Source organism: Dermacentor albipictus, unplaced genomic scaffold (genome assembly GCF_038994185.2).
Source record: "Dermacentor albipictus isolate Rhodes 1998 colony unplaced genomic scaffold, USDA_Dalb.pri_finalv2 scaffold_24, whole genome shotgun sequence".
Taxonomy (NCBI): Eukaryota; Metazoa; Arthropoda; class Arachnida; order Ixodida; family Ixodidae; genus Dermacentor; species Dermacentor albipictus.
Window position 1 is genome coordinate 4,394,783 of NW_027225578.1, and position 23,729 is coordinate 4,418,511.

The 23,729-nt window shown below is 48.4% G+C and overlaps 1 protein-coding gene across 1 annotated transcript; it reads left to right on the plus strand.

Annotated features, from left to right (window-relative positions):
• Window positions 1-537: 537 nt before the first annotated feature.
• Window positions 538-22,295, plus strand: LOC135909114 (uncharacterized). The gene is made up of 5 exons (XM_065440945.2): window positions 538-1,080; window positions 2,412-2,521; window positions 7,261-7,370; window positions 14,747-14,905; window positions 22,024-22,295. The coding sequence occupies exons 1-5, from the start codon at window positions 680-682 to the stop codon at window positions 22,057-22,059; spliced, it is 816 nt and encodes a 271-aa protein (XP_065297017.1). The 5' UTR covers window positions 538-679; the 3' UTR covers window positions 22,060-22,295.
• Window positions 22,296-23,729: the final 1,434 nt, after the last annotated feature.

Consider the following 23,729-nt stretch of genomic DNA (forward strand, 5'->3'; position numbering starts at 1 on the left):
CGAGGCTCTTTACTCTTAGCCGCGTACTTGTGTAGAAGATACGAGGACGCTACGGCAGTACAGAATATGTTGACGCTCTTGCTTGAGAACACCTACGAACTTTCCCTTACCAGGATTCCCCCCTATATGGATACACAATTTTGCCGCCGGATGCTCTGTGCACAGGTGTTGATCAGTTTATTGTGCACGACCGAGAAGCGTGACGAGGAAGAATATCTGGCGTGTGACTGCAAAAAGATGTGATAGGAACCGATGTCCCTAGTATGTTGACAAATCAACATACTTCCGACGCATGTAAATTTTCTTGTGTCTTACATAAACTACGGCAGAGCTTCTCGCCATCGCTGCTTTCCCGTTGCCAGAGTTACCTTGCAACGTCGGGGGCGTTCTCGCATTAGTGACAAACTGGCGTCATATTTAAGACTACGTTGCACCAACTTGCTCAACTCCTGGCCAAGTTCACTGCGTCACTATTCGCAAAGTGACGTCACGTAACTGAGCATATCACTTTTCTTCGCGCCAATATTTGGGAACATATCAGCATTTGCGGCGGCAGCGCCACCGCAGAACGCACTGACGCCTCCAGCACATCGAGGAAAGAGCAGTACGTGACTTTAGGCATCGAGCGCTTCTTTCTGCAGCGTGTTCACCCTTCAGCGCTCCGCTTCGTGAAGTGCTCATGGAAACAGCAATGCTCGAGATGGGGGCGTCGCCGAGGTGTCTTCTGTGTGCCTCCATTGGCAGGGCTGCAGAGCGAATTCGTTCGCCGTCTTTTCATGATTCTGGCCTCTTTAAGGAAGAAACGGAAAGCCTCCCACGTTACCTTACGGAACTTCCAGGCTCCCGTGACCACGAGAAGGGCGCCATTACGCCGTTAGCCCAATATTCAAGAAACTTCGTGCGGCCGTGTCTCACGTCTGTGCCCAACTTTATCGCCGAAATCGTGACACCGGCTCGCTATAAGCTGTTGCGGGATACCCTGATATGTTGCACATATCAAAATAGAATCGACTGCAGCAATGGGAACGCCGAGACCATGGTCGGCAGCGATGGTCTTCTGTCGGCTAGCGTGGATGCAAGGTATGCTGTTATCTCAAATGGCTGTTTAGCTGTTACTCTCGCTGTGATATTCCTGCTTAAGCGTTGGGCGTATTCGAACCGCTTCGGGCGCAGATGAAAATTCATCACAAAGCTTCGAGTTTTCTGGTAGCAACGCGGCCTCTTGCTTGAGCCGATCCCAGAGGTTGTGCGCCAGCCGCGCCAAAAAATTAAATCATTTATGGGTTTCTGATATTGTTCCGCACTTTTATCTCGGTCTGAAGATTTAACGTAAAGGCATGCGCTATGTCTCATGGAATTTTTTGGGGCCTTTCATTCTCAAAATTTCGAGAAACAACTTTGTCAAGAATGAAACTTTATATAGGTATAATGGTGTGGCAGTATAACCCGCATATTCAGCATGTCATATAGCAAGGCGTGGCGTATATATATGCCTAAATATGGCGTATATTTATGTCTAATCCGGTGTCGGCGAGTCCGCCGACACCGGAGTTTCTGCAACATGAGGCCCTTAACACTATCGCGCTGAAACACGGGCCTATCCTGGCGGCAGTGCAGGGCAGGAGCAGGGGTTCATGCCCCCGTAAGGCAGAAGCTTCAAGCACTCGACGAAGTGAAGCGCAACGTGCGTGCATTATATGGAATCACGCATAACACAATTCGTTTCAATGAAGAGCAAGTACAAAACAAGCATCAAAAAAAAATAATTGATAAGGCACTCCTGATAAGGACAAGCACGTACCGCTCCCCGCACGCATTTCCCAGTAAATATCGCTGTCGCCCAAGCTGCCGCGGCGACCGCATCTTGGGAGGTGCGGAGTGACGTCTCAAGCCTTTCGTGCATAATAGAACCCACCTAGCAAATGATTTCATTGTTATAACACCGTTATGGGTATGCAACGTATAGTTAGGACTCCCGAGCAGCCGCATGAATGTAAGGAGTGTTAAAGGCAAACAAAAAGGCAGTGCCACCAGCGGCGGCCTGGTGCCAAAATTACAATTACTCCCTTTACTACCCTTACTCTAAAGCATTTCGTACCTCCTCAGCGATTCTTGTGGTTTTCAGCAGCTTCACTGGACATACTTTCGCAGGGCTGGGATGGCGATTCAGTTCAAGTCCCTCTTCGTACTCTCGCCATCCCTTGTTGTCACATTTAGTGGTGCCACTGAGGTCTTCGAAGACCAAGGCATTGGTTCCGGAAGGTAAAAATGAGCCTTTTACAGCTATTAACAATCAAATGAAGGGAACAATATACAACAGTCCTCAATCCTGCCATTGGTTGTATGCTCCACCGTCGGTTCCCATTAAACGTTCATTTTGGTGGAAGAAAATGCCTTTCTCCCTCGTGCAGTTCCCGCTGCCTTCACGTGCAACTTCACGGCATGGAGGTGCAGCAGCGCTACTTCGTCTCCGTGGACGTTCAGATCTGTGAAGAGACAAGTGCCTCGTCTGACGACGTCTGTGAGTTGGAGGGCGCGTCTCATTTCTGTTCAAAATGTTTGTAATATTTTTTTTAGTCTACGGCCGTAGAACCATTCTGGCAGGAACAAATTTCCTGCAGCCAAGGTATATGGGCAACCAGCGCTGAAGCTTCGCGTGCCGACAGCAGCGCCGTAACACATAGCCTAGCGAGCGGTAGACACAGTTTCCAGTAGCACACGCAGTGATTTCGTGTCAGCAAATTCACCGATTGTCTTGAGTCACACTTTTCACGGCTCACCAAACGGCAGGGAACCGACGTGCTAGGACGTAGCAGCGCATGCGCTCTACGCAGCGCGCATGGCCATGGACAGAACTTGGCTGGCCGCATCGGGCTAGACAAACATTGATACAGGCGCACGTTTCTTATCGTGAAATATGTCGTGCCATAGCCTCCCTATCGGACGGTTTCAGCATATTTTAGTAACGCATGAAAAATGTCGTAGCGCCTCCTGGCCAGCGCTGGTTCCCCATAGTGTCACGTAGTAGTGACGGCGAAGAAGGGAGAAAAACCATGGCAAAACTGTGATGGACGAAACTAGCATTTTATTCGGCGAACTTGTGCCCTCAAAAGCAGGCTACGCTCAAAGAACGATAGCGGCGAACACAGTCGGCGATCGTCGAAGATGATCTGCCGGTCAAGCGCGTCGGCTTTTATACACGAGCCATCGAACGTTCCAAGGAAATCGCTTATGCCCGCGTGTCCTCCAGAAAGGTCTACACCATTCGCGTCGCGCATACATGCCATCAGATTACACATGGTTCGGTGAGAAGAGACAGCGCTAGAACCATCGAAAACATGCCAAAGACTTCCGATACATGCAGACGCGTCTCGCCCTGAGCAATAACATTTGTTAGACGGTGAAAAGCATTCACCCAAAAATACAAATAAGTTAACGTCTCAAAGCCCTCCTCTCAAAAAGCATCGTTCAAATGCTACAAATAACAGAGCGAAACACAAAAGGACGCTTATCAAAGAAACAGTCCAAAGATAAACAAGTCTCCCTGTCAATAGTGCAAAAAAACGCAAGGTTCGTGTGACAGGGGCTGGTCCACGCCAGTTTGAGCCGGGAGTACAAGCACTGGTGACTTAGGGAGCGTTTATAGTGCGACGTAATCGACGCGCGGGCGAGAGTCACTCTACGCCGGGCGCATCAGAGTGCGTTCGCCGCATCAGGTTACGTTGGCTGCGCCCGTGCTTCAAGCCATCGGTGGAACCATAGACACTGTTCTCGCCAGCGTGACGTAACGTGCGCGCGCGCTCACGGTACATCGGGCTATATTTAACCCTTTACTAAGGCACGCTGTTACGTCACTCTCGTAAAACCTTTGATGTACTATGGTTGCGAGCAAGGCTCGAAAGTACAAGCCCAGCATGGGTGAGGTGTTCAGTTGAAGTTAATAAGTGTAAAAGCACTCGCAGGAAGAAGCTGCTGAATGCGCAAGTGGTATAGCTTGGGCACCTCGCATGCGAATATGCTTTTGAACGTGGCGCTCAAAAAGAGGGCGGACAAAGCAAGGCCGAGCACGAAGGAGGATGGATAAACCAATGTCGTTCAATTCACAGGGAACGGTCGGGCAGGGTATAAGCCACAACTGCCGTCAATATGAAATCTCATTTGGAGAGGTCATATGGATTCTGGAGTCAGCCATTGCTGAAGTCGTGTCTATAATTAATGCATTCTGCTAGAAGTGAAGTAAGGATTTTCTGCTTTCACGAACGCCTTTTTTACGTCACATGTTGAGAAAACAGTGCGTTTGTTTGAGTAACAGCATCGGTGCCTTATTCTGTTAAACAACGTCCTGCTGATAAGCACGAGGCCGAAGTTTCCATTTCCGACTCGAGCGTCACATCCGGAATGCAGACTCATGCGCTTCAGTGTTGCAATAGAATCTGACAAGTGAATGTGTTCGAGGAAGTGGTTATTTACAATTCGCTGGCTATCAACCGTAGCGAGCGCATTCATGCTTTTCGACAAGTCAGGTTGAAGCGGGAGGCATGAGTGCCACCATGGGCGTTTGTTCGTAAAGCTATTCCCAGCTGTTTCTATTGCATTTCTGCAGTCAGTCCTCCGCGATTGTAAAATTTTTCGGGACACCCCACTTTGCGACTTCACAAAGACCGCAAAAATTTCATACGACGTGTACACACAGATTATGCGTGTTTAGGCAAAACAAGAAAAATTATTTACGTTTCTACATAATTTTTTGCCATTACTCCTCCGCTATTGGTCAATTTTTCGGGCTGAGCCCCCTTATTCTGTGTGAAACGCGATGTCACAAAATTGGGAAAGCTCACCGCGTTAAAGTGACGTGTGCGCATTAAAGGTGCATTTGTATGCGGCAGAAAACTGGTTTTGGCACCTTCCGTTCCTGCGTCGGTGTCGGCGGCGCAACCGAGCGAACGAGCACAGCGAAAGATGAAAGAGCGAATGCGGAGCGAGAGATGAAAGACGCTAGCTGCGAACGGCGGAGACCAATGTGAGCGGTCCGTCGTACTCTCGGGGAAACTGGTATCATGCCGACCTGCCCGATCGTTCGATGCGAACTCGTATCTGGTCTCAACCAGACCCCTCATTTCGTATTGTCTGCTTGTGTCGGCTCTCGCATGCGCTTGTTTGGTTTGCTTGGTTTGGTTTGCGGTTGTTTTGTAGTCTAGTGGTACGCGCGACGCGAATTGTGTAGTACTTTCCGGAAACCACGTGGCACCAGCGATTACACTTTGACCTTCGGCGAGTCTCGTATAAAAGCCGACGAGCTTGACCCGCAGATCAGATCTTGGACGACTGCCGACTCTATGTCTCTCAAATTTTTTGCCTCAATATATCGCGGAATGAAAACACCTAAAGAGCTGCGCTCAAATTTCACTTTAGGGAGCATCGTAATCGTCAGTGAAATTTTGTTTTGGTGTAGCGAGACTGACCCGTTCCAGAAAGAATAAACTGACTGCCAACAGATCATTCAAACACTGGCTGCTCGAGCTGCAGGCCAGCACCAATTTATTTGCGCGTAATAATTTTTTTTTTCATGCATAACGTTGTCGAGCTCTTGCTGCACATTTACGGCATCGCTCTGCCAACTTTTCTTCGTTGAGAATCCATTTCTGCTCCATTTTTAACCTTACGTTGCGCTCCGCCTCGATTTTCGACTAGATAACACAAGCTATAAGCAAGGAGAATCGGGTAAATCAATGACGCCAGCGCCACCCTCCCCATTCGATTATCTACTGACACTGCACTAGCACGGCCCCACCGAAACATTTTCTTCTCCCGCGTGCTCCTCTTGTCAGGCAATTAGATGAGGAAAGTCGGTCAAGGTAGGCAATTCTATTAATTTTAAAATTAAGCAAAACTTACCTCTTATAAACGAGGAGTGCGTGATTGGTTGGTTCAAACAACGCTGCGGGTCGCCGCTCGGTGCTTGCGTCGGCGGTTACGTAAATTTGACCTCAGGATATTGGAATAGTTTTACATTATTGGGTTCAGGTTTGACAGCGTCATTTGTTTGCGTTCATGCGTTCTATACTTAAGCTAACATAACTTACGTAAGCCACATAAATGCAATGCCCTACAGCGTACGGTGGGGGCGAAATGCAAAAAACGCCGGTGTGCCGTGCATTGGCTGCATGTTACAGAACCGCGGGGGGTTAAATTAATTCAGAATCCCACACTATACTGTGTGCCTCGTAATAATATGGTGGTTTAGGCACGTAATACCCCCGAAATTAAATTCTTATTATTAATATTACACATTCTGGTAGGCTTTTGCTGCTGCGCTTAAATTTTTTGGGTGTGGCTGGATACGGAACGGCCACAAATGGTAATAATCTTGAAAAAATGAACAAAACGAAAGTCAGTTGTAAAGAACGCTCTTGGTGGAAGGTGTAAGATATGTTTGTCTAACATATTCATGTCTCTCAGGAGAATGAGTAGTTTTATTGTTCCCTCCTTCGTTACTAAAAGAGATCCCGAGTAATCCATGACTGCTGTGACTGTTATGATAGATCACTTGCAAAATAGTGCGCACTCTCTTCTGTGCAGCAGCCAGAAATGGAAACTCTGGTTGGAAAACAAGGCATATTCCCGCTGTCGCTCTCGGTGATACTAATCCTCCTTGGTCGATGGGGGGAAATACGAAAACACTCGTGTACTTAGATTTAGGTGCACGTTAAAGAACACCAGGTGGTCGAAATTGCCGAAGTCCTCCACTACGGCGTGCCTTATAATCGGAAAGTGGTTTTGGCACGTAAAACCCCATAATTTAATTTAATCCTCCTTGGTGATATCTGGCCGTTTCTCGGCCAGCTGAGGAGAGCCTCGTCTTTTGCGTTTCACGGGATCGTGATAACGGGGCCTAGAACTCACGCTCTTCAGCACAGTGTAGTTGCGCATTGGCGCCAGTCTACGAAAACTTTTCTTTCTTGAACAATGAAGGGAAGCCCACAAAAGCACTTCCGTTTGGAAAATGCCTTTTTCAAACACGCGCGGAACATTTTTGCAAATGGCATATTTTTATAGATGAGTCATTCGGCAAACAGGCTATACTGTTTCAGCTCTCATTTCTCATTTTTGATGCTTCCTCCCGAACTCGCTGATTCTTTAGTTTTCGAAGTTTCTCGCTTATTTTTGAGCTTAACTGCTGGCGTTATTATTCACCCCCTATATCCACGTGTATGGAGTGTTTTGTCTTGTTTAAAATCGGTGCCTTCACTTTTCACGCAGCGTCGTATGTAGCACTGCAGCCAAACCTGCTGGACGGTTTCGGTTGGGCCAAGTCCACACTGCACCTCGACTTGTCTGCGCACCTCAAGGAAAGGTTGCGGAATTCGTCGGTGAGTGTTGTGGCGCGATTAATTACACCATAAACTACCTGAACTGAAAGGTGCGATTTCAATGCACGCTTTTGACTGCAAGCTTAGGAGGGCATTAACGCTATACGGCTGGCTTAGGTCACGTAATTCGCGTGCGCAAGCCGAATCGTGCTGTAGCTGGCTGTGATCAAAGCTGCCGTGAAGAAGCAGGGGCTTTAACAATTAGCTTTCTTGCTCGTATAATTTAGAGATACTGCTGTCTCAGTTTCTGCGACATAGCAGGAGGGAGTACAGAATAATATATACAATTACAAATACATTCAACAAAGTTCACCCGAATACAAGAAAACCTTAACAGAACACATAATTACGTAATTCTTTGTCAAAATGCTCAGCACCGAGTCTACGCAGAGACTCATCAAGTTTATTTCATAAATCCATCGTGCGCGGAAAGAATGAAAACTTAACACAATCAAGATTCGACCTGAAGGGCACAATTTTCAGGGGATCAGATCGTCGAGTACAGCGTGCAGAAGCTGCAACAGAAAAAATGGGCGCCAGAACATCCAAGCCGGTGTGAACTACCATATGCAGAACGAAAACGCGATCACAAGTGCGCCGATGTTCGAGAGAGTGCAACGTTAAAACGTGCGCATGCGAAGTAGAAGAGAATTGCCGGTCATAGCGACGAAAAATGAACCTGATTGTTCTTTTTTTTTTTGACAGATTCTAACATAGCTATGTCGTGCTTGAGGTGAGGTGACTAAACAACCGATGCATATTCTATTATGGGCATGACCAAAGTTTTGTACGCCGTCAATTTGCATTCTCTTATCGAGCTGCTTAACGTGCGTTGGAGATACCAAAGTTTTCGGCGAGCCTTATCCCAGACTACCGTGTAACGTGCTTGCGCCTTGTTGAATTTAATGTTAGAGTTACACCAAGGTACTCAAACTCCGTAACACGTATTAGACTGACCCCGTTATTACTATAAGTAAAAGAAATGGCCCGTTTCTTGTTTGAAAAGGTCATAGCTACAGCCTTTTTTAAGTTAATAGACATTTGCCAGGTTTCACTCCAGTTAAAAAACAATGAAAAAACGTTATTCAGCGCAACCTGATCATGAGCATCAGAGATGTTCTAGATAACGCAGTCGTTTGCATACATTCTGAGCATGTCGATGATTTCTGCTACATCATTTATGGAAATAATGAACAAAAGCGGCTCCCGCACCGAGCCTTGAGGCGCCCCAGGTGTAATCTGCATCTCTGATGGCTTCGCGCGATTAAACGTAAAAACTGCCTTTTATTTTCATGAATTTCGTATAAGACCACTTGCCATGAGCTGAACGATGAACGATTCATTGCGCGTGTGGCCATGCATACTGTGAAGTTTTTCTGCCCTCTTTCCCCCCTCTCATTTGCCGCGGTAGCACAGTGGTTATGGCGTTGCGCTGCTGACCTAGTGGTCCCGGTTTCCATCCAGGCCGCGAAGGCCACAGAAACGCACCGGGACCGTGTATTGGGCGCACGTTAACGAAACCGAGGGGGTCAAAATTAACCCAAAGAGCTCCGCTATGGCGTATCTCGTAATCCCATTGTGGTTGTGGCACGTAAAACCCAAGAATTTAGTAGAACGGAAACTTGGGCGAGCTGGTGATAATTCATCTTTCGAAAAGCTCCTGTGTCGTGTTCTTCTTTGCCTATGTCCTCGTGTGTTTAGCGCTGTAGCTTTCCGAAGCCAAGAATGTAGTTTTTGAATTTTTCCCCCTTTCCCCAGTGCGTGGTAGCCAAGCGGGCTTTGTCTGGTTAGACTTGGCCTTCTGGCCTCTCGTATTGCTTCCCTCTCTCACCTCAACCAGTATGCACTGCTTCGAGCACTTGACTACAGGTTGAGAAAAAAGTTTAGCGTGCTCCTGTGACACACCCATTCGCGCCTCTGCTGATCGGAGGCCCTACCGGGTAATGATTCAGATTGGAGTTGTGTGAATGCAGATGAGCGATGTTTTCTGTGATCCTCTAAATTGCGCGACTTTAGTAAGATGGAGAGCACAATAAGAGCTAGAGCGATAAATCTCGCACAACCAAGGACTCGGGACACCAACAAATACTGTCGCCTAGCAGCCGTGAGTGCTGAGAGCCGTGGTTAGCGAGGGCTGCTTTTGGGCGAATTATCACAGTAGGCGTTCTGTATGAACGTCTGGAAGAAAAATTCTGAGGACTGAGCTCTCGATCCGGGATGCGCAATACTGTATTCCGTGGCAGAAAACGCGATTACATTTAGAGAGTTGGAGTCGACAGTCCCAGTAAGAATTCCGAGGCAATTTTATATTCAGGCGATTTTCCGTCGACTTAGTGTCGCTTTAAATATTCTAGGGCATCTACAAGTTCCCAAGACTTTACTGTCAAACCCTGTTAACCGCGTCTGGAAACAGCTCGAAATTACAAAATTGCCATCATCGTAATATAGACGTGGCGCAATCAATGGCAAGAGAGAGAGAGAAAACAAGGGTAGGAAAGGCAGGGAGGTCAACCAGAACAGCATCCGGTTTGCTACCCTACACTGGGGGAGGGGAAAGGGGAATAGAAAGCGGAAGAAAGGGAGAGAGTAAACACTGAGTTCGTGTGGGAGGGACACCAAAAACAAGGACACTATAGACGGTCTGTTAAGCCCGTGCACTTCAAGTACTGCACTAGTGCACGAATCGCTTTTCGAGCCAGCGAAGGGTGTGGCCACGGTCCGAGTATCTTTGACTCGGTGAAAGGTCTCGAGTCCAGTCTGTGTAAAGTTGCCCGCAGAGAGAGGCGTTGGACATCGTAGCGAGGGCAGGTACACAATAGGTGCTCGATGGTCTCGTCGCACCCACAGGAGTCGCACATCGGGCTCTCGGCCATTCCCATACGGTAGGAATATGCGTTCGTAAACGCCACTCCCAGCCACAAGCGACACAACAAGGTTGCTTCGCCGCGGGAAAGGCTAGATGGCGGTTGTAGCCGTAGCGTGGGGTCCAGTTTACGTAATCTGCAATTGAAGCCACTTGAAATCCAGAGGTCTTGGGACTTCTTGCGCGCAAGTCGGCGAAGTTCTCTGGCAGCGTCCGACCTCGCCAAAGGTGTTGGACGCGTCTTGGTATCCTCGTGGGCACACCGGGCAGCCTTGTCAGCTAGGTTGTTGCCGACGATGCCACAGTGAGCAGGGATCCACTGAAATATAATGTGGTGTCCTTTTTCCAGAGCATGATGGTGCAGTTCCCTGATTTCAGATGTCATTTGCTCGTAAGTTCTGGGACGTAATGCGGACTTGATGCTGTGAAGGGCTGCCTTAGAGTCACAAAATACGACCCATTTCTCTGTTGGCTCTTCGGTGATGTACATCATAGCGGCATGGAGAGCTGCAAGTTCTGCCGATGTAGATGTAGTCGTGTGCGACAATTTGAATTTAGCTGTAACGTTCTTGGCTGGAATGACGAATGCGGCAGTTGAGCTGGTAGGTGAGGTCGAACCATCAGTATATATATGTATGCGGTCATCATACATCTGGTGGATTAGTAGGAGCGTAAGTTGCTTCAGAGCCGGCGATGGATGATTGGACTTTTTTGTAAGGCCAGGAATAGAAAAATTCACTTGAGGTGGTCGTAGGCACCACAGGGGAGAGGAAGGCTTCGCCGCCGGTGTAAAAGATACCGGTATGTACTCTTGATGAGCGCTAATCACCCGAGAAAAGGTCGCTTGAGGTCTGTCTGCTGGTAGGGAGGCCAAATGATGGTCGGGGATCCTTGACAGATGGCGAATGTGCGCTCTGAGAGAGTCGACAGCTACATGAGTCTGGATTGTATGGTCTCCTGCGATGGCGATTGTTGCTGCGGTTGAAGTGCACCGAGGGAGCCCTAAACACGTGCGTAGGGCTTGACCTTGTATGCTCTCCAAGGCGCGAAAGTTCGTCTTGCATGCACTTGACAATACTGGTAGGCTGTAACGTAGGAGTCCGAGAAACAAAACCCTGTACAGTTGCAACATAGAATGGACTGGTGTACCCCAGTTTTTCCCGCATAGAAATTTGAAGACCTGAGCAATGGCGACGAGCTTCTTCTTCAGATAGGCGCAGTGAGGGCTCCACGAGAGGTTGCGGTCAATGATGACGCCCAGAAAGCGATGCGTCTTAACACAGGATATAGCTTGACCATCGATGGTAACAGGATACGATGACATTTGTTTCCGCGTGAAACCAAGTAATGCGCACTTTTCCGTAGACACACTGAGGCCTTGTTCTCGGAGGTAAGAAGCCGTCATGGTTGCCGCCCGCTGAAGCCTGGCTCTTAGCTGAGGGCGAGTCACCGCAGAGGCCCAGATGCAAATGTCGTCGGCGTATATTGAGACATGTACTGTCTGCGGTAGGGAATCCGCTAGTCCTACCAGGACGAGGTTGAACAAAATAGGGCTCAACACTCCACCCTGCGGCACACCACGGCAGATGTAATGGTCTGAAGTTGGGCCGTCTTCGGTCTGTAAGAAAAAACGCCTCTCAGTCAAATAGTCCCGAATCCATTGATACATCCGGCCACCAACTCCAACAGCCTCTAGTGAGTTTAGTATGGCCTCATGGGCGACGTTGTCGTATGCTCCTTTTATATCCAGAAAAAGTGCCGCAGAAAGGCGCTTGAGACTTTTTTGATTTTGGACCCATGTTATGATGTCAATGACGTTGTCGATGGACGTGCGACCTCGACGAAAGCCTGTCATGGCGTCCGGATAGATGTTGAATCGCTCGAGGTACCATTCCAATCGAGCAAGAATAAAATGATAGATCCCAGCCAGCAGGAGAGTCGCTGTGATTAATCGGGTGGTGGCCGAGCGTTTTCAACGAAGGGAGATCGAACTCGCTGATAAGATTAAACGCTAGTCCACTGCTTCCAATGCGGCACGCGTTTCTTTTTCTTCACCTCGACCACGCACTGAGTTAGAGAAGCGCCAGCTCCGGCATTCTCCAACCCACTTGCTCTGCACCCTTTACAATGCAGCGAATCCGCTCGCCCTCAGCGTGTGTAGCATGTCGCCGTGCTATCTGCCTCAGCTGCTCTCCCTCTTCACAACAGACCTTCGCAGTTTTTTCTTGTACGTTAAATAGCACAAGGACGTAGAAGAGAAAACAGACATGCACTGGCGTACTATTTGCGCTATAGGAAAAAAAAAACCTGCAAAATGTTACACCGACAAGGCTAAATATCTACACCGACAGACCTTCGGTAGGGACTCTCCCCTTGTGCTCTCCTCCAGTCTGGTAGCCCTGATTGAACGCGTCGTGTGCCGCAGAAATCGTATACGAGCCAGCTTGAGAAGCGGCTGTTACGCGGCCGCGTACTTGGCGAGAACCGAGCTGCGTGTCAATGTCTGATTACAAAAAAACAGGCTATTCATTGTTCCGTTGTTCGATGAGTGTTGCAAACTTTACTCGATTGCTTCCATTCTTTATGCATAAAATACTGCAGTAATCGGTTAATGAAAAAAAGTAATTGAATTACGTGTTGCCCAGTTAACAAAGTGATTGTTAAATTACAAAATTACGAACAAACGCAATTGCTCATAAGTAAATCTAATTCGTCACTTACAAGCCTGATTACTATATTATTTTCATACTGCTACTGTTATACAAAAAAAAGTTGCCCTCACCAGTGGGGGACTACACCCTTCACATTTATTTATTTAAATAGGGTGGGTTGGGGAGACCTAAGAAATTATCAAATTTGTACCAATTGGGGTTGCGCCCAGAGGGTGTCGCAGGAATAGAACGTTTGCAGTTCTCGAGGTAAGTCGCATCTGTAGATGAATTTTATAGTAGAAAATTCGGTAGAAAATTCGTGTTTGTCTATCGGTTCACCTATCCGCTTTCATAATCTCATTTCTCTCCACCAATAATTTAATGAGCATTGGGAGGAACATCCTGCGAAATTTTAAGTTTTCGGGCACGTGAGGAGTGCCGTAGTAAATTGCTAAGCTGGCGTGAGGGGCCTTTAATACACTCCGTCGAGCAGTTATGAAATTTTAGAATCGTACCGGTAAGAAAATTGTAGCAAATTTCTATTTAAGTCTTTGCGCAATGTGCAGGAGACCTTCTCGCAGCTTTGAATTAGCCGTAAGAAGGTAGCTTAGTTGCAGTGTTAACATGAGAGCGTTATTTTTAAGCGGTTTCAAGAGCACCTGCTCAACAGCTGTGGCTCTGCTCGTACCCAGACCCGGTGAAGTGGGTGAACGAGGCCGGTGAGAAATTTTTACGGGAAATGGAAAAACTACTTTGACTGGAAAATTATCGTGCAGGTCCCTCCTGTCTGTCTTTCTGGTGCACATTATTTTTCACACGTAGTCAGTCGCGAAAGATTACCATAGTGTTATTTTAAATCTTTCTCTTTCTTTGAAACCCGTACCCGTTTTCTTTGTCGCTTCGTGCTACATTCCGGTGGAAGACAATTTTTCCTTTCATACGCTACGTCGAAGCACTGCCTGATGTTGTCTTTCATAGAACTTCCTTTGCCGGTTCCTGTGGTTTCCGAAGTTCGCAATTTTTTTTTCTCTGAATTATGTCCATGCGTCCAATATCCCCACGACAGCATTTCTTCCTTTGCAGGAGGATATGGAGGCATTGCTTCAGTTTAATGAACTGCTCCGAGTGCTACCCATTCGATGATTCAACAATGCATAAAGGCATGTTTGTATAGACAAGTGGCAAAGTTATTCCTAAGTATTTCCTTCTGAAGGATATATTGGCCTGTGTGCATCACGTTGGAAACCTGTTATCCCTTCTTATTATTGTCTGTATTCCAGTAGCAATACTCCTTTTTCATTTGGTCGTTTGGGCAGTGGCAACGTATTTCTGCGCATGTCAATTAAACTAAAACCAATATTTTTCTCCTTGTAGGTTTCTTACCTAATCCGTTCTGTATGGCTTACTTATTTAACTATGTGTGCGCCTTATTTTAAACTGGCCAAAATGCACAAGGAACGCTCGTGTACATGGATTTAGGTGCGCGTTAAAGAGCCCCAGGTGGTAAAAGTTTATCCGGAGTCCCATCGCTGTGGTGTGCCTTGTAATGAGAACGTGATAGTGGCGCGTAAAATTCGCCATTTTATATTTATGTACGTGTCAAATGTTACGTAAGGTAAGGTAATCAATACAAACTTTCAAACGCTCTTGTCTTTAGCAGCCATATAGTATCTTCAGTTTAATCCCTTCCCTCTGTGAGCGCACACCGAGGGGATGTGCTTCTTAACCTCCTCGGGTATTTCCCAGTTTTTCTCTTCGTCGTTTTTTTTACGCTACGCTTACGTTGAGCTTTCTTATGCATTGCTCTCGAGGAAATTCATAGGTGTGGGTCATTAATCGTTACTTATTTGGCGCTTCTCTAGTTTTCTGTTCGTGCGGCTCCCACACGCGCCGACGTCCGCTACCAGGCGACGGTGCGCATACTCCAACTGTCGGAGGACTGCTGGCCTGTCGGCACGAAGCCTGTGTTGATTCACCTCAGCGAGGGCTTCGTTCACGAGCTACTTTCGGACAAACCCCAGGTGAGACTATAGTTGAGGAGGCAGCCTCCCACCTTTGTTTCGGCGGGAATTCACTGAAAGCGACCTTGCACAATGGTAATATACAAGCTTGAATGGGAAACATTGTAAAGTTAGTCCCGCCAGAGAAATACACACATGTCGGTTATATTATGCTTCCCTTGGAATCGGTGACACAGCAGTCCTCGCATAAACTGAACGCGGAAAAAATAGCTTCCATTTCGGTTTATCCCCTTCCGGCTCTTGTATTATCCAGTCAAACGTACTGCAAATTCCAAAGCGACAGCTAGTTGTTCGCAGCCTAAGAATAATTTCGAGCGCTGCGTTAGAGAAAGTTACGGTGACAGACACGTGTCACTGTCTTTCCGTGCTTCGCGAGTGCACGTTCGCCTAAGGCGTGGCGAGAAACGAAAGCTTGTGTTCCAAAGTGAGGAAGCACATAACTCCATGTATAAAAGGTATCACTCCATCCTCGGCACCGTTACCGCTCCGTTGCCTCTGACAGCTAACGTTAACGGCGCCGACATATTCGGCGAGGGACTCTTAAACGGCTGCTCACCCAGGTTGGGACATCGCAAGCAGTCAAATGTGGTGCGTGGATCCCGCTGAGAGAAGCATCCCCGCATAGGTGTTACTGATCGAAGCTGCAAACACAGCTGAAACTTCGTAGAAATGTCCGCGCCTTGTTAGATATGGAGCTGTTTCCTGCGATTACTTCGAGTTCCCCAAACCACTTCGAATCGCAGCACAGCTAATTGAGGAATGCCGAAGAAGGAAAGCACATTCCAGAGGAGCGGCCGAGCAAACAAGTTTAAGGCAACAAGTTCACGTGCCAACAAGTTCGTGCGCCGCCGGGATTAGCAGGTGGGCCTCCGACAATGGAGCATGAGCAGCCCTCCCCTTCTCCTCGTTAGAAGTGCATTGCCAGTCTGCGAGGCGAGACCACAGAGAGGCGCCAGGTGTGACACCGCGACACGGGCGCCTACCATTGGCTGAAAGTGGCGTCATCGGAGCGGACTCTCCCATTGGTCAAACATGACGTGACTTACAGTGCTCGAAGGGTTTATAAGAAGCCTTCCAGAGAGACCTGAGCATGCTGGGACATGCCCTGATTCCCTGATTCACCTCTCTCGAACTTCTTGCTGCGGGCCGCAGCGTCCGAGTTGCTGCCGGCACGTAATGTCTGTACGACTGTTAATTCACGCTCACCTCCCTGTATAGAATGTAGAATAAATCCTCCCAAGTTCTGGATTTCATCCCGACGTCCGTCCTCCAACCCCTACATCTGGTGGCAGCGGTGGGATCGCCTCCGAATGCATCAGCTGGTGGCAGCGCTACGGATCAACCTTCGTCGAGAGAGACCCTAAGGAACCGGGAAGAGCGAAGAAGAGTGAGCCTTCGTCGAAAGAGGTCCGAAGAAACTGCGAGTAGCGAAGAAGGAGCGAGCCTTCGACCCAGGGAGTCCGGAGGAACCGGGAACAGCGGACGAATGAACCGGATGGCAGGGTGCTGTAACCGTAAGTGAGCGCGTGGTTTTTTTCCTTATGATTCGCCAGACTCAAACGTTGTGTGTTCAATTTTGATAGTTCTGGGAATCGGGAGTTTGTTGCATTGTGTGTTTGCACAAATTAAGTAAGGAAAACAGTTTTAACCGCCTGTCGGGGCAGCTGTCATGGATCTTAGAAGGTTGACGAGGTTAGACTTGTTGTTGGTGTGCGACAATTTGGGAGTTGAGGCGGACGAACGGATGGAGACGCCAGCTATCATAAAGGCGATTAACGATAGTGGCAATGATGGCAAAAGCATTGAGCTTGCTTGGGAAGTGATACAGGAGCCACGGGAGCGTCAGCGTCGTGTACGTTTGCGGGAGCGTCGTGAACTTAAGAGTAAGAGTAGGCGTGAAAAACGCGAGGATGAACGGAAGCAGGAGCTTCAAGAACTTACTCTTAGGTGTCAGCGTCACGAACGTGAGAAGGAACGCGAACGTAAGTATCAGGAACGTAAGCTTGAGCGTGAGCAAAAGTATGAGAGAGAAGGCAGCACTGATCAAAGAGATACAGTATTGTGATCAGTTATTGGCACAGAGACAACGGCTGTCTGAGAATTCGGTACGTAGTACAGAGCGAAAGAATGAGGCAGCATCGAGCGGATTTTCGCCAGAAGCCGACGAGAAGAGTAGTGCCTGTGAGATTAGCTGCAGATTCATAAGAAAAGGGAAAAGGCTAGCTGCTAACGATGCCTTAGTGGCAATAGAGGCCGTTAAAGGCCAGAGTGAGAGCGACGAGGTGCTGTGCCAACAGATGACTGTAGAGACAGCTAGGCCAGCTGCGAACAAATTGGCACAGTTACCGCGTGTGCGCGTCGCTGGTAATGTTAGCGAAGTTGCTAGCGAAGAAAAGGGTACCGCTGACACGACAGACGCGAGCACCCATGTAGAGCCAGATCTGCGTGCAGAAGTGAGGTGCGTGCTGGACGATGCAGTTGAGAATATTTCTCGGGGTGGCGAGCTCCGTAGCTCACGAGAGAACTGCATTGTTCAGGGATCGGTGCGGCTCTCCGCCAGTCTAGATAGCCTAGATAGGGATGATTCCGTTATTAATCATTCGGACTGTGTGCGTGAGACAGCGATCGATACCGACGGGCAGTGTGCCGATTCACAGCGTGAGCTGGGCAATGTAGTAGTGGGCAGTTCGCAAGAGTGCGAGTTGTCTTACTCGAGTAAAGCCTGCTGCATTGTACCAGAGTCGGTTGAGCTGTCCGCCAGTCGTGGCAGAGGGAGTGTTGATTTAAGTGAAAATCACTCAGACTGTGCGGGTAAGAGACCGATCCGGGCCGACGAAATGTGTACCGGCCAGCACGAGGCACGAGAAGGCGACATGAAGGCGAGTGCAAAAAGAAAGCGCCGAAAAAAGAAGCGCGGTAAAGACCGAAAGTCGGTAACTAATGCAACGCCGCCAAAGATGGCGAGAAACCCAAATGGGCAGGGCGCGAGGAAAAAGATGCGGTCGTCTCGGACGATGTTGACGCATCGAAAACGTTCAAGCCACCGGTCAAAGGGGGACCGCGAAGAATGTTCTGCACGGACGCGGACAAAGGGCACGAGGCAGTTAAACTCCTCGTCGTTCCGTAGTTCTTTTCACAGCTCAGCGTGCAGTTCGAAGAAACGCAAGGTGGCAGGACGAGACCAGGTGGGGAGTGGCGACGCGGTCAATCGAGTTTGTGGTGAAAGCGGGGCGCGAGGACGCAAATTGGCAGGAGACCGTAACGTCTTGGGGGAGCTGATAGTGAATCAGCCCTTTTGTTGTCTCTCGGCAGCCAGAGTAGCTTTGAGACCACGCCCACCTCGGGTCAGGCTGAAAGTATGAGTCAGTCGTAAGCAATCGGGAACGGGAAGCCAAGAGAGCTTCCGTAGAAGTAAAACGTGTTATTTTTGTTTTTTTATTTTGAGCATCGGAAAGTTTTCGCGAATTGAGACTGGGATTTCTTTCAATGTGTAAGGTTTGAGCTTTGTTTTTGTTTTCGTTTGAGAAGCTCGAGATTTGAAAGATGCGTTTTAAGTAAACATGTAGTCTCGCGAGATGCTCATTAATAAGTAGATAGGCTTTTTTGTTTGTGTGTGTGAGTAACCTGAGGGTCAAGGTTATTGTTGAGAGGCCTATCGTAACGCGCGTGTGTTTTATTTAACCTTCTTTCTTTTTAAGTGTTGAATTTTCTAAGGTTAAGAGCGTAGATTTTCAGTGAGTGCATGATTTGCACGGATAAGCGTTCTTAGTTCCATTAGCGCGTGTCCTGTGTGGACGGAAGGAAGCAGCCTTTATGACTGGGTTGCTAGTGTGTGTGGAGGGCAGCCGTATTCTGACTTCTTTAGTGAGCGTGCGTGAAAATAGTTAGTAGAAGACGCATCATTTTAAGGGTTCTGCGGAGTGTGTAAGTCCCGCGAGTTTAATTGTTCGTTTAAGTCACGTGTCCTAGAGGGACTAAAGGAAGAAACGTGAGTAAGTGTAATGAAGAGTTTGCCTACAACGCAAGTACGCGTTTAGTTTAGTGACCACAAGGCTAGTGCGCTTGTGATTACGTGCTTGTGAGGTTGACCAGATTGTTCAGTGGCCCCAATACGTGCGATAAGTACGCCACTGCGATAGATTGGAAACATGCTGTTCGTGTAGTTAGGCCACTTAAGTTATGTTCGCCTGTTTTCATTTGTTGTTTGCATCGTCAACGACCCTTTTGTTTTGCAACAACAATAGTACTCTGGTCTTGTCGGCAATCGAGGAGAAATGGATAGCTGTTTGGAAGGGTGGTTGGAACTGCTTTGTCAAAATTGGGGAACTAAAAGATCAGGGTTGATTTTGACTCAGTAATAGTCTGGCGAGTCAGGGGTGAAGAGCCTGCGCTTACGCGTGGTGCAGCGCTGTGTTGTTTGGTTTGTTTGACGTATGTTCTCCAGGGCCCAGGATCCCGAGGGTTGTCAAACGAGGCTCGACCCCAGTACCCTGCAGCTTCTTTCAGCGTTCCTCATGGCCAGCGAATTGAGTTCACCGGCCATTCAGAACAACCGGGGCGAGGACGAGCTGTTAGATATGGAGCTGTTTCCTGCGATTACTTCGAGTTCCCCAAACCACTTCGAATCGCAGCACAGCTAATTGAGGAATGCCGAAGAAGGAAAGCACATTCCAGAGGAGCGGCCGAGCAAACAAGTTTAAGGCAACAAGTTCACGTGCCAACAAGTTCGTGCGCCGCCGGGATTAGCAGGTGGGCCTCCGACAATGGAGCATGAGCAGCCCTCCCCTTCTCCTCGTTAGAAGTGCATTGCCAGTCTGCGAGGCAAGACCACAGAGAGCCGCCAGGTGTGACACCGCGACACGGGCGCCTACCATTGGCTGAAAGTGGCGTCATCGGAGCGGACTCTCCCATTGGTCAAACATGACGTGACTTACAGTGCTCGAAGGGTTTATAAGAAGCCTTCCAGAGAGACCTGAGCATGCTGGGACATGCCCTGATTCCCTGATTCACCTCTCTCGAACTTCTTGCCGCGGGCCGCAGCGTCCGAGTTGCTGCCGGCCCGTAATGTCTGTACGACTGTTAATTGACGCTCACCTCCCTGTATAGAATGTAGAATAAATCCTCCCAAGTTTTGGATTTCATCCCGACGTCCGTCCTCCAACCCCTACAGCCTTTCTTCGAAAATTCTCCTCGGACTCTCTCAATAACTTCAGGCGTAGAGCGCTTCCGCGTCGCGAGCGTTGACCCTGCAGTGAGAAGCAGCGCACACGACTCTCATGAGACTTTCATGAGAAGCAAGGAGGACAAAACCGCCAGTGCAAGTTCGCCGCCTTGAGAGAAAAAGAAGGGAGACGGAAAGAAAAGAGCGATTCGAACTACTTGATTTCTATGCAGAAGCTACGACCACCGATTGTGTGGTAGTAGCTAGAGTTAAAGTTGTCGCAAATAGGTTTGTGTCTGGCATATGCATTACCTATGAAAGAATAGCACCCGCCGCTGTTGCCGAGTGGGTATGGCATTGCGCTGCTGAGCTCTAGGTCGCGCGTTCGACTCCGACCCTGGCGGTCGCATTTCGATGCGGTAGGAACGTACAATACACTGGTGTGCTTATATATTTAGATGCTCGTTAAAAAAATCCCTAGGTCGCCAAAACTAACCCGTAGCACTAACACACGCAACGCCAGAATTTAAATGATAGGCTCGTTCTCGTACTGTCGTGACTAAGACACCTTCCCAGTGTCAGTATTGATAGAGCAAATAGTTACTGCCCTAACTAATTCTGTCTTTTTGAATCAGTGCAATGACCAATATGGGTATATGTAACTGAATACTACTATGTTATGTTGGTCGATCTTCCTTTGCAGACACTGAACCACCCAGTTGTGTTTCCTTGTCGTATTCAGGACGTCGCATCTCTCGGCGACCGCGCACCAGTCACTCTCGCTTCGTTGGGACCCTACAGGATGGTGAAAATACTATCATATCTTAGAAAATCACGCATCTTTTTTTTGTTTGTAAAAACGGTTTTTTTTAAACTGATACTATAGCTGCCTCGTACTACTGCGTCATACGAGGCCTGTAAGGACAGCTTAAATAAAAACATAAGTGCACTACAGTCCAACTTCGTGACGTGTGTTGAAATTGGCCTATTGATTTAGTGAAACAGAAGTGAGTAGCCTAATTGGCGTTGAAAATGTTTTGGTATATAACCACAACACTAAATAACGACCTTCCTTTATTGCATTACAACGGCATTTTAAATTTTGAAGGTAACGGCAACACTAGGTCTAATATAGGTAAGCTGGACAAAAGAACGATTTTATGTACCATCTCCGCTTATACGGCACAACGATAGAAAGCCTTCTGCTACGTTTTATTATTTCACTGGTCTTGCCATTCATTCGCTTGTGCCTAAAACACTGGCCACGTATTGCATTGCGGTGGTAAGAATTGACGACCCGGGGACGAACAAGGGATGCACCAGTCTGGACGTAGCGTTTCGAAAGGGGGACTTTGCTTTCGTCAGAAGCAAGTCTTAAACCTGATGAGGACAACGACTTCGCAGGGACACTGGCTCGAGGCTGAGGCTCCCCATGTTCTGCCGCCATTCATCAATGCCTGGTAGAAAAAAATCGCCTTGCTTGTTGCAGCTTCCCCTCCCCGACGACGGAGTTTCGCGACAGCTGTCCGTGGGAGGAAGGGTTCGACGCGCGGGGCACGCGCGGACAGGATTTGTTCCGACATGAGATCCTGGCAGAACCCGTTGCGGCGCGGTTCGGCCACCAGGAAAAAGCTCAGCTTTCTCGTTTTCATAGCGTAATTGGGAAGGGCTTCTCGTCGGAAGTTGCCCACTGCGACGACGATTTCCCTGTGACCCGCCGTGGTTGCTCAGTGGCTATGGTGTTGGGCTGCTGAGCACGAGGTCCCGGGATTGAATCCCGGCCACGGCGGCCGCATTTCCATGGGGGCGAAATGCGAAAACACCCGTGTGCTTAGATTTAGGTGCACGTTAAAGAACCCCAGGCGGTCAAAATTTCCGGAATCCTCCACTATGGCGTGCCTCATAATCAAAGTGGTTTTGGCACGTAAAACCCCAAATATTATTTCCTTGTCGACAGGGGCCACGCGACCTTTTTCCGGGACCTGGACAGTGAGGCCCTGCTGCGCCTAATCCACCTGTAGCAGCGCCGCCCTCCGACCACGCTGCCTCCGGGAAGTCGCTGGCCGCAGCACCGGCGTCGTCCCTGCGACGAGGGGCATCCGGCGGTGCGGTTCGGCGTCGGTACCTGCGAGGAATATGTCCTTGAGGAACGCGATGCTTGACCATCGGCTGAGCCGAGGTTTTTTTAGTATTGTTTTACGCAACTTTTATTAATTTGTAAATTTTTTACCAGCGTTTTATTAGTGTAATTATTTCCTCTAGTTTACTTTGTAACGTTATGTTCTTATTGTCTGACCTTGCGCCGTTATGCTCACGATAGAACGCATCGTAGTGGCGCTTGTACGGTGTCAAATTTAGGCCTTTTTACAGCCATATCACATATACCATGAGAAATTCATTGCCTGCATCATTCACAGTGCACCGTTAACATTACCTTTGTCATGGCGTTCTTCGGCCGTACCAGGCCCTTGCGCCATAAAACACCACACATCATTTAGTTTCAGTATGATTTGAGCATCTCTTGCTTTTTATTCTAAGTTGACCTTGTCTGAGGTTGTTCACTAGTCGGTTTTAAATTAGAGCTTCTTACGTTTTCTTGTTTGTGAGTTTATCTGAAATAAAATAACCGCATGTTATTGTTTTTATCGTTTATGAAAAAGTTCCGTGCAGAAACCTTCTTAGCTGACTGATGTTGGCCAGCACCACGGTATTGTGTTAGCGCTTCCCGCTGCCGCCCGTCTCCGACATAAGGAATGCTTCTCGGCAAGGAAATTCCGGAACTGGAAGATACTACGAAAACCAAGACGGGGACCTGCACGTGTGGTTCCCCCGTAGCAGCTTTCTGCCAATAGACAGAGAATGCACGATCGTCAATTTTTCCTCTGCAGGCAAAACGAAGCTCGGAGCAATGCTGAGCGAAGGTGGGCAGGAATGTCCGCAAACTTTTCTAGCGTTAGACAGCAAAGACTTGTTTACGTTCTGATATGTTTCAACAGTTTGCTCCAGTGCACTCATCGTCTGAAGGCGGAGCAGACCTGTCTTCTTCCAAGCTTTGCCTTCAAATTTCAACTATTTTCTTCCTTATAACGTTCTAATCCTTCTGCCTAAAAGCGTCCCCACATTGCGCACACCTGCGAAAGTAGCTGGCACATGCGGGGCGCAGAGCATCCTCCTGTCCGAGCAACGACTGCGTACATAGTCTGTTCCATTGAGCTCGAGGCAGCCTTCTTACTTATCCACATCAACGCTGGTTCAAATGCGCACACGTACTTCTGACCCAGCGCCGCGTAGCTCCCATGAATCTGCTGCGTTTGATCGTCTCTCACGGCTCGTGCGTGCACGAGATGGATACAGTAAGCGGTGGCGAGATAGATGAGCTGTTAAGCATCAGCTGCTATTCTTCACAGAATGGAAAGCCTAGAAGCCTTTTTGGGCGGAATACCTGCGGATTTCGAAATGGCGCTCCGTTATAAAACGCTGATCCGTCGGTCATCGCTCCCGTGAGATTATTAATTGGAGAGCATGCAAGCTTTGTCGGAAGGAACGCGGATAGTGCTCCAAGATGGGGCAGGAATTCTTCTCGCATATCTGCGAGAAACTACACTGATCAAAGTTACGTGACCTATTCGACACTAAAAAAAATGCACAGGCCTAGCGAAGACC

What these genes read in the sequence shown, in the direction of transcription:
- LOC135909114 (XM_065440945.2), top strand. Translation starts at nt 680, where the DNA reads ATGGAAACAGCAATGCTCGAGATGGGGGCGTCGCCGAGGTGTCTTCTG. An exon ending in TGCCTCGTCTGACGACGTCT is followed by an intron (nt 2,522 to 7,260) that starts GTGAGTTGGAGG and finishes CTTTTCACGCAG; the next exon opens with CGTCGTATGTAGCACTGCAG. An exon ending in TACTTTCGGACAAACCCCAG is followed by an intron (nt 14,906 to 22,023) that starts GTGAGACTATAG and finishes CCTTGTCGACAG; the next exon opens with GGGCCACGCGACCTTTTTCC.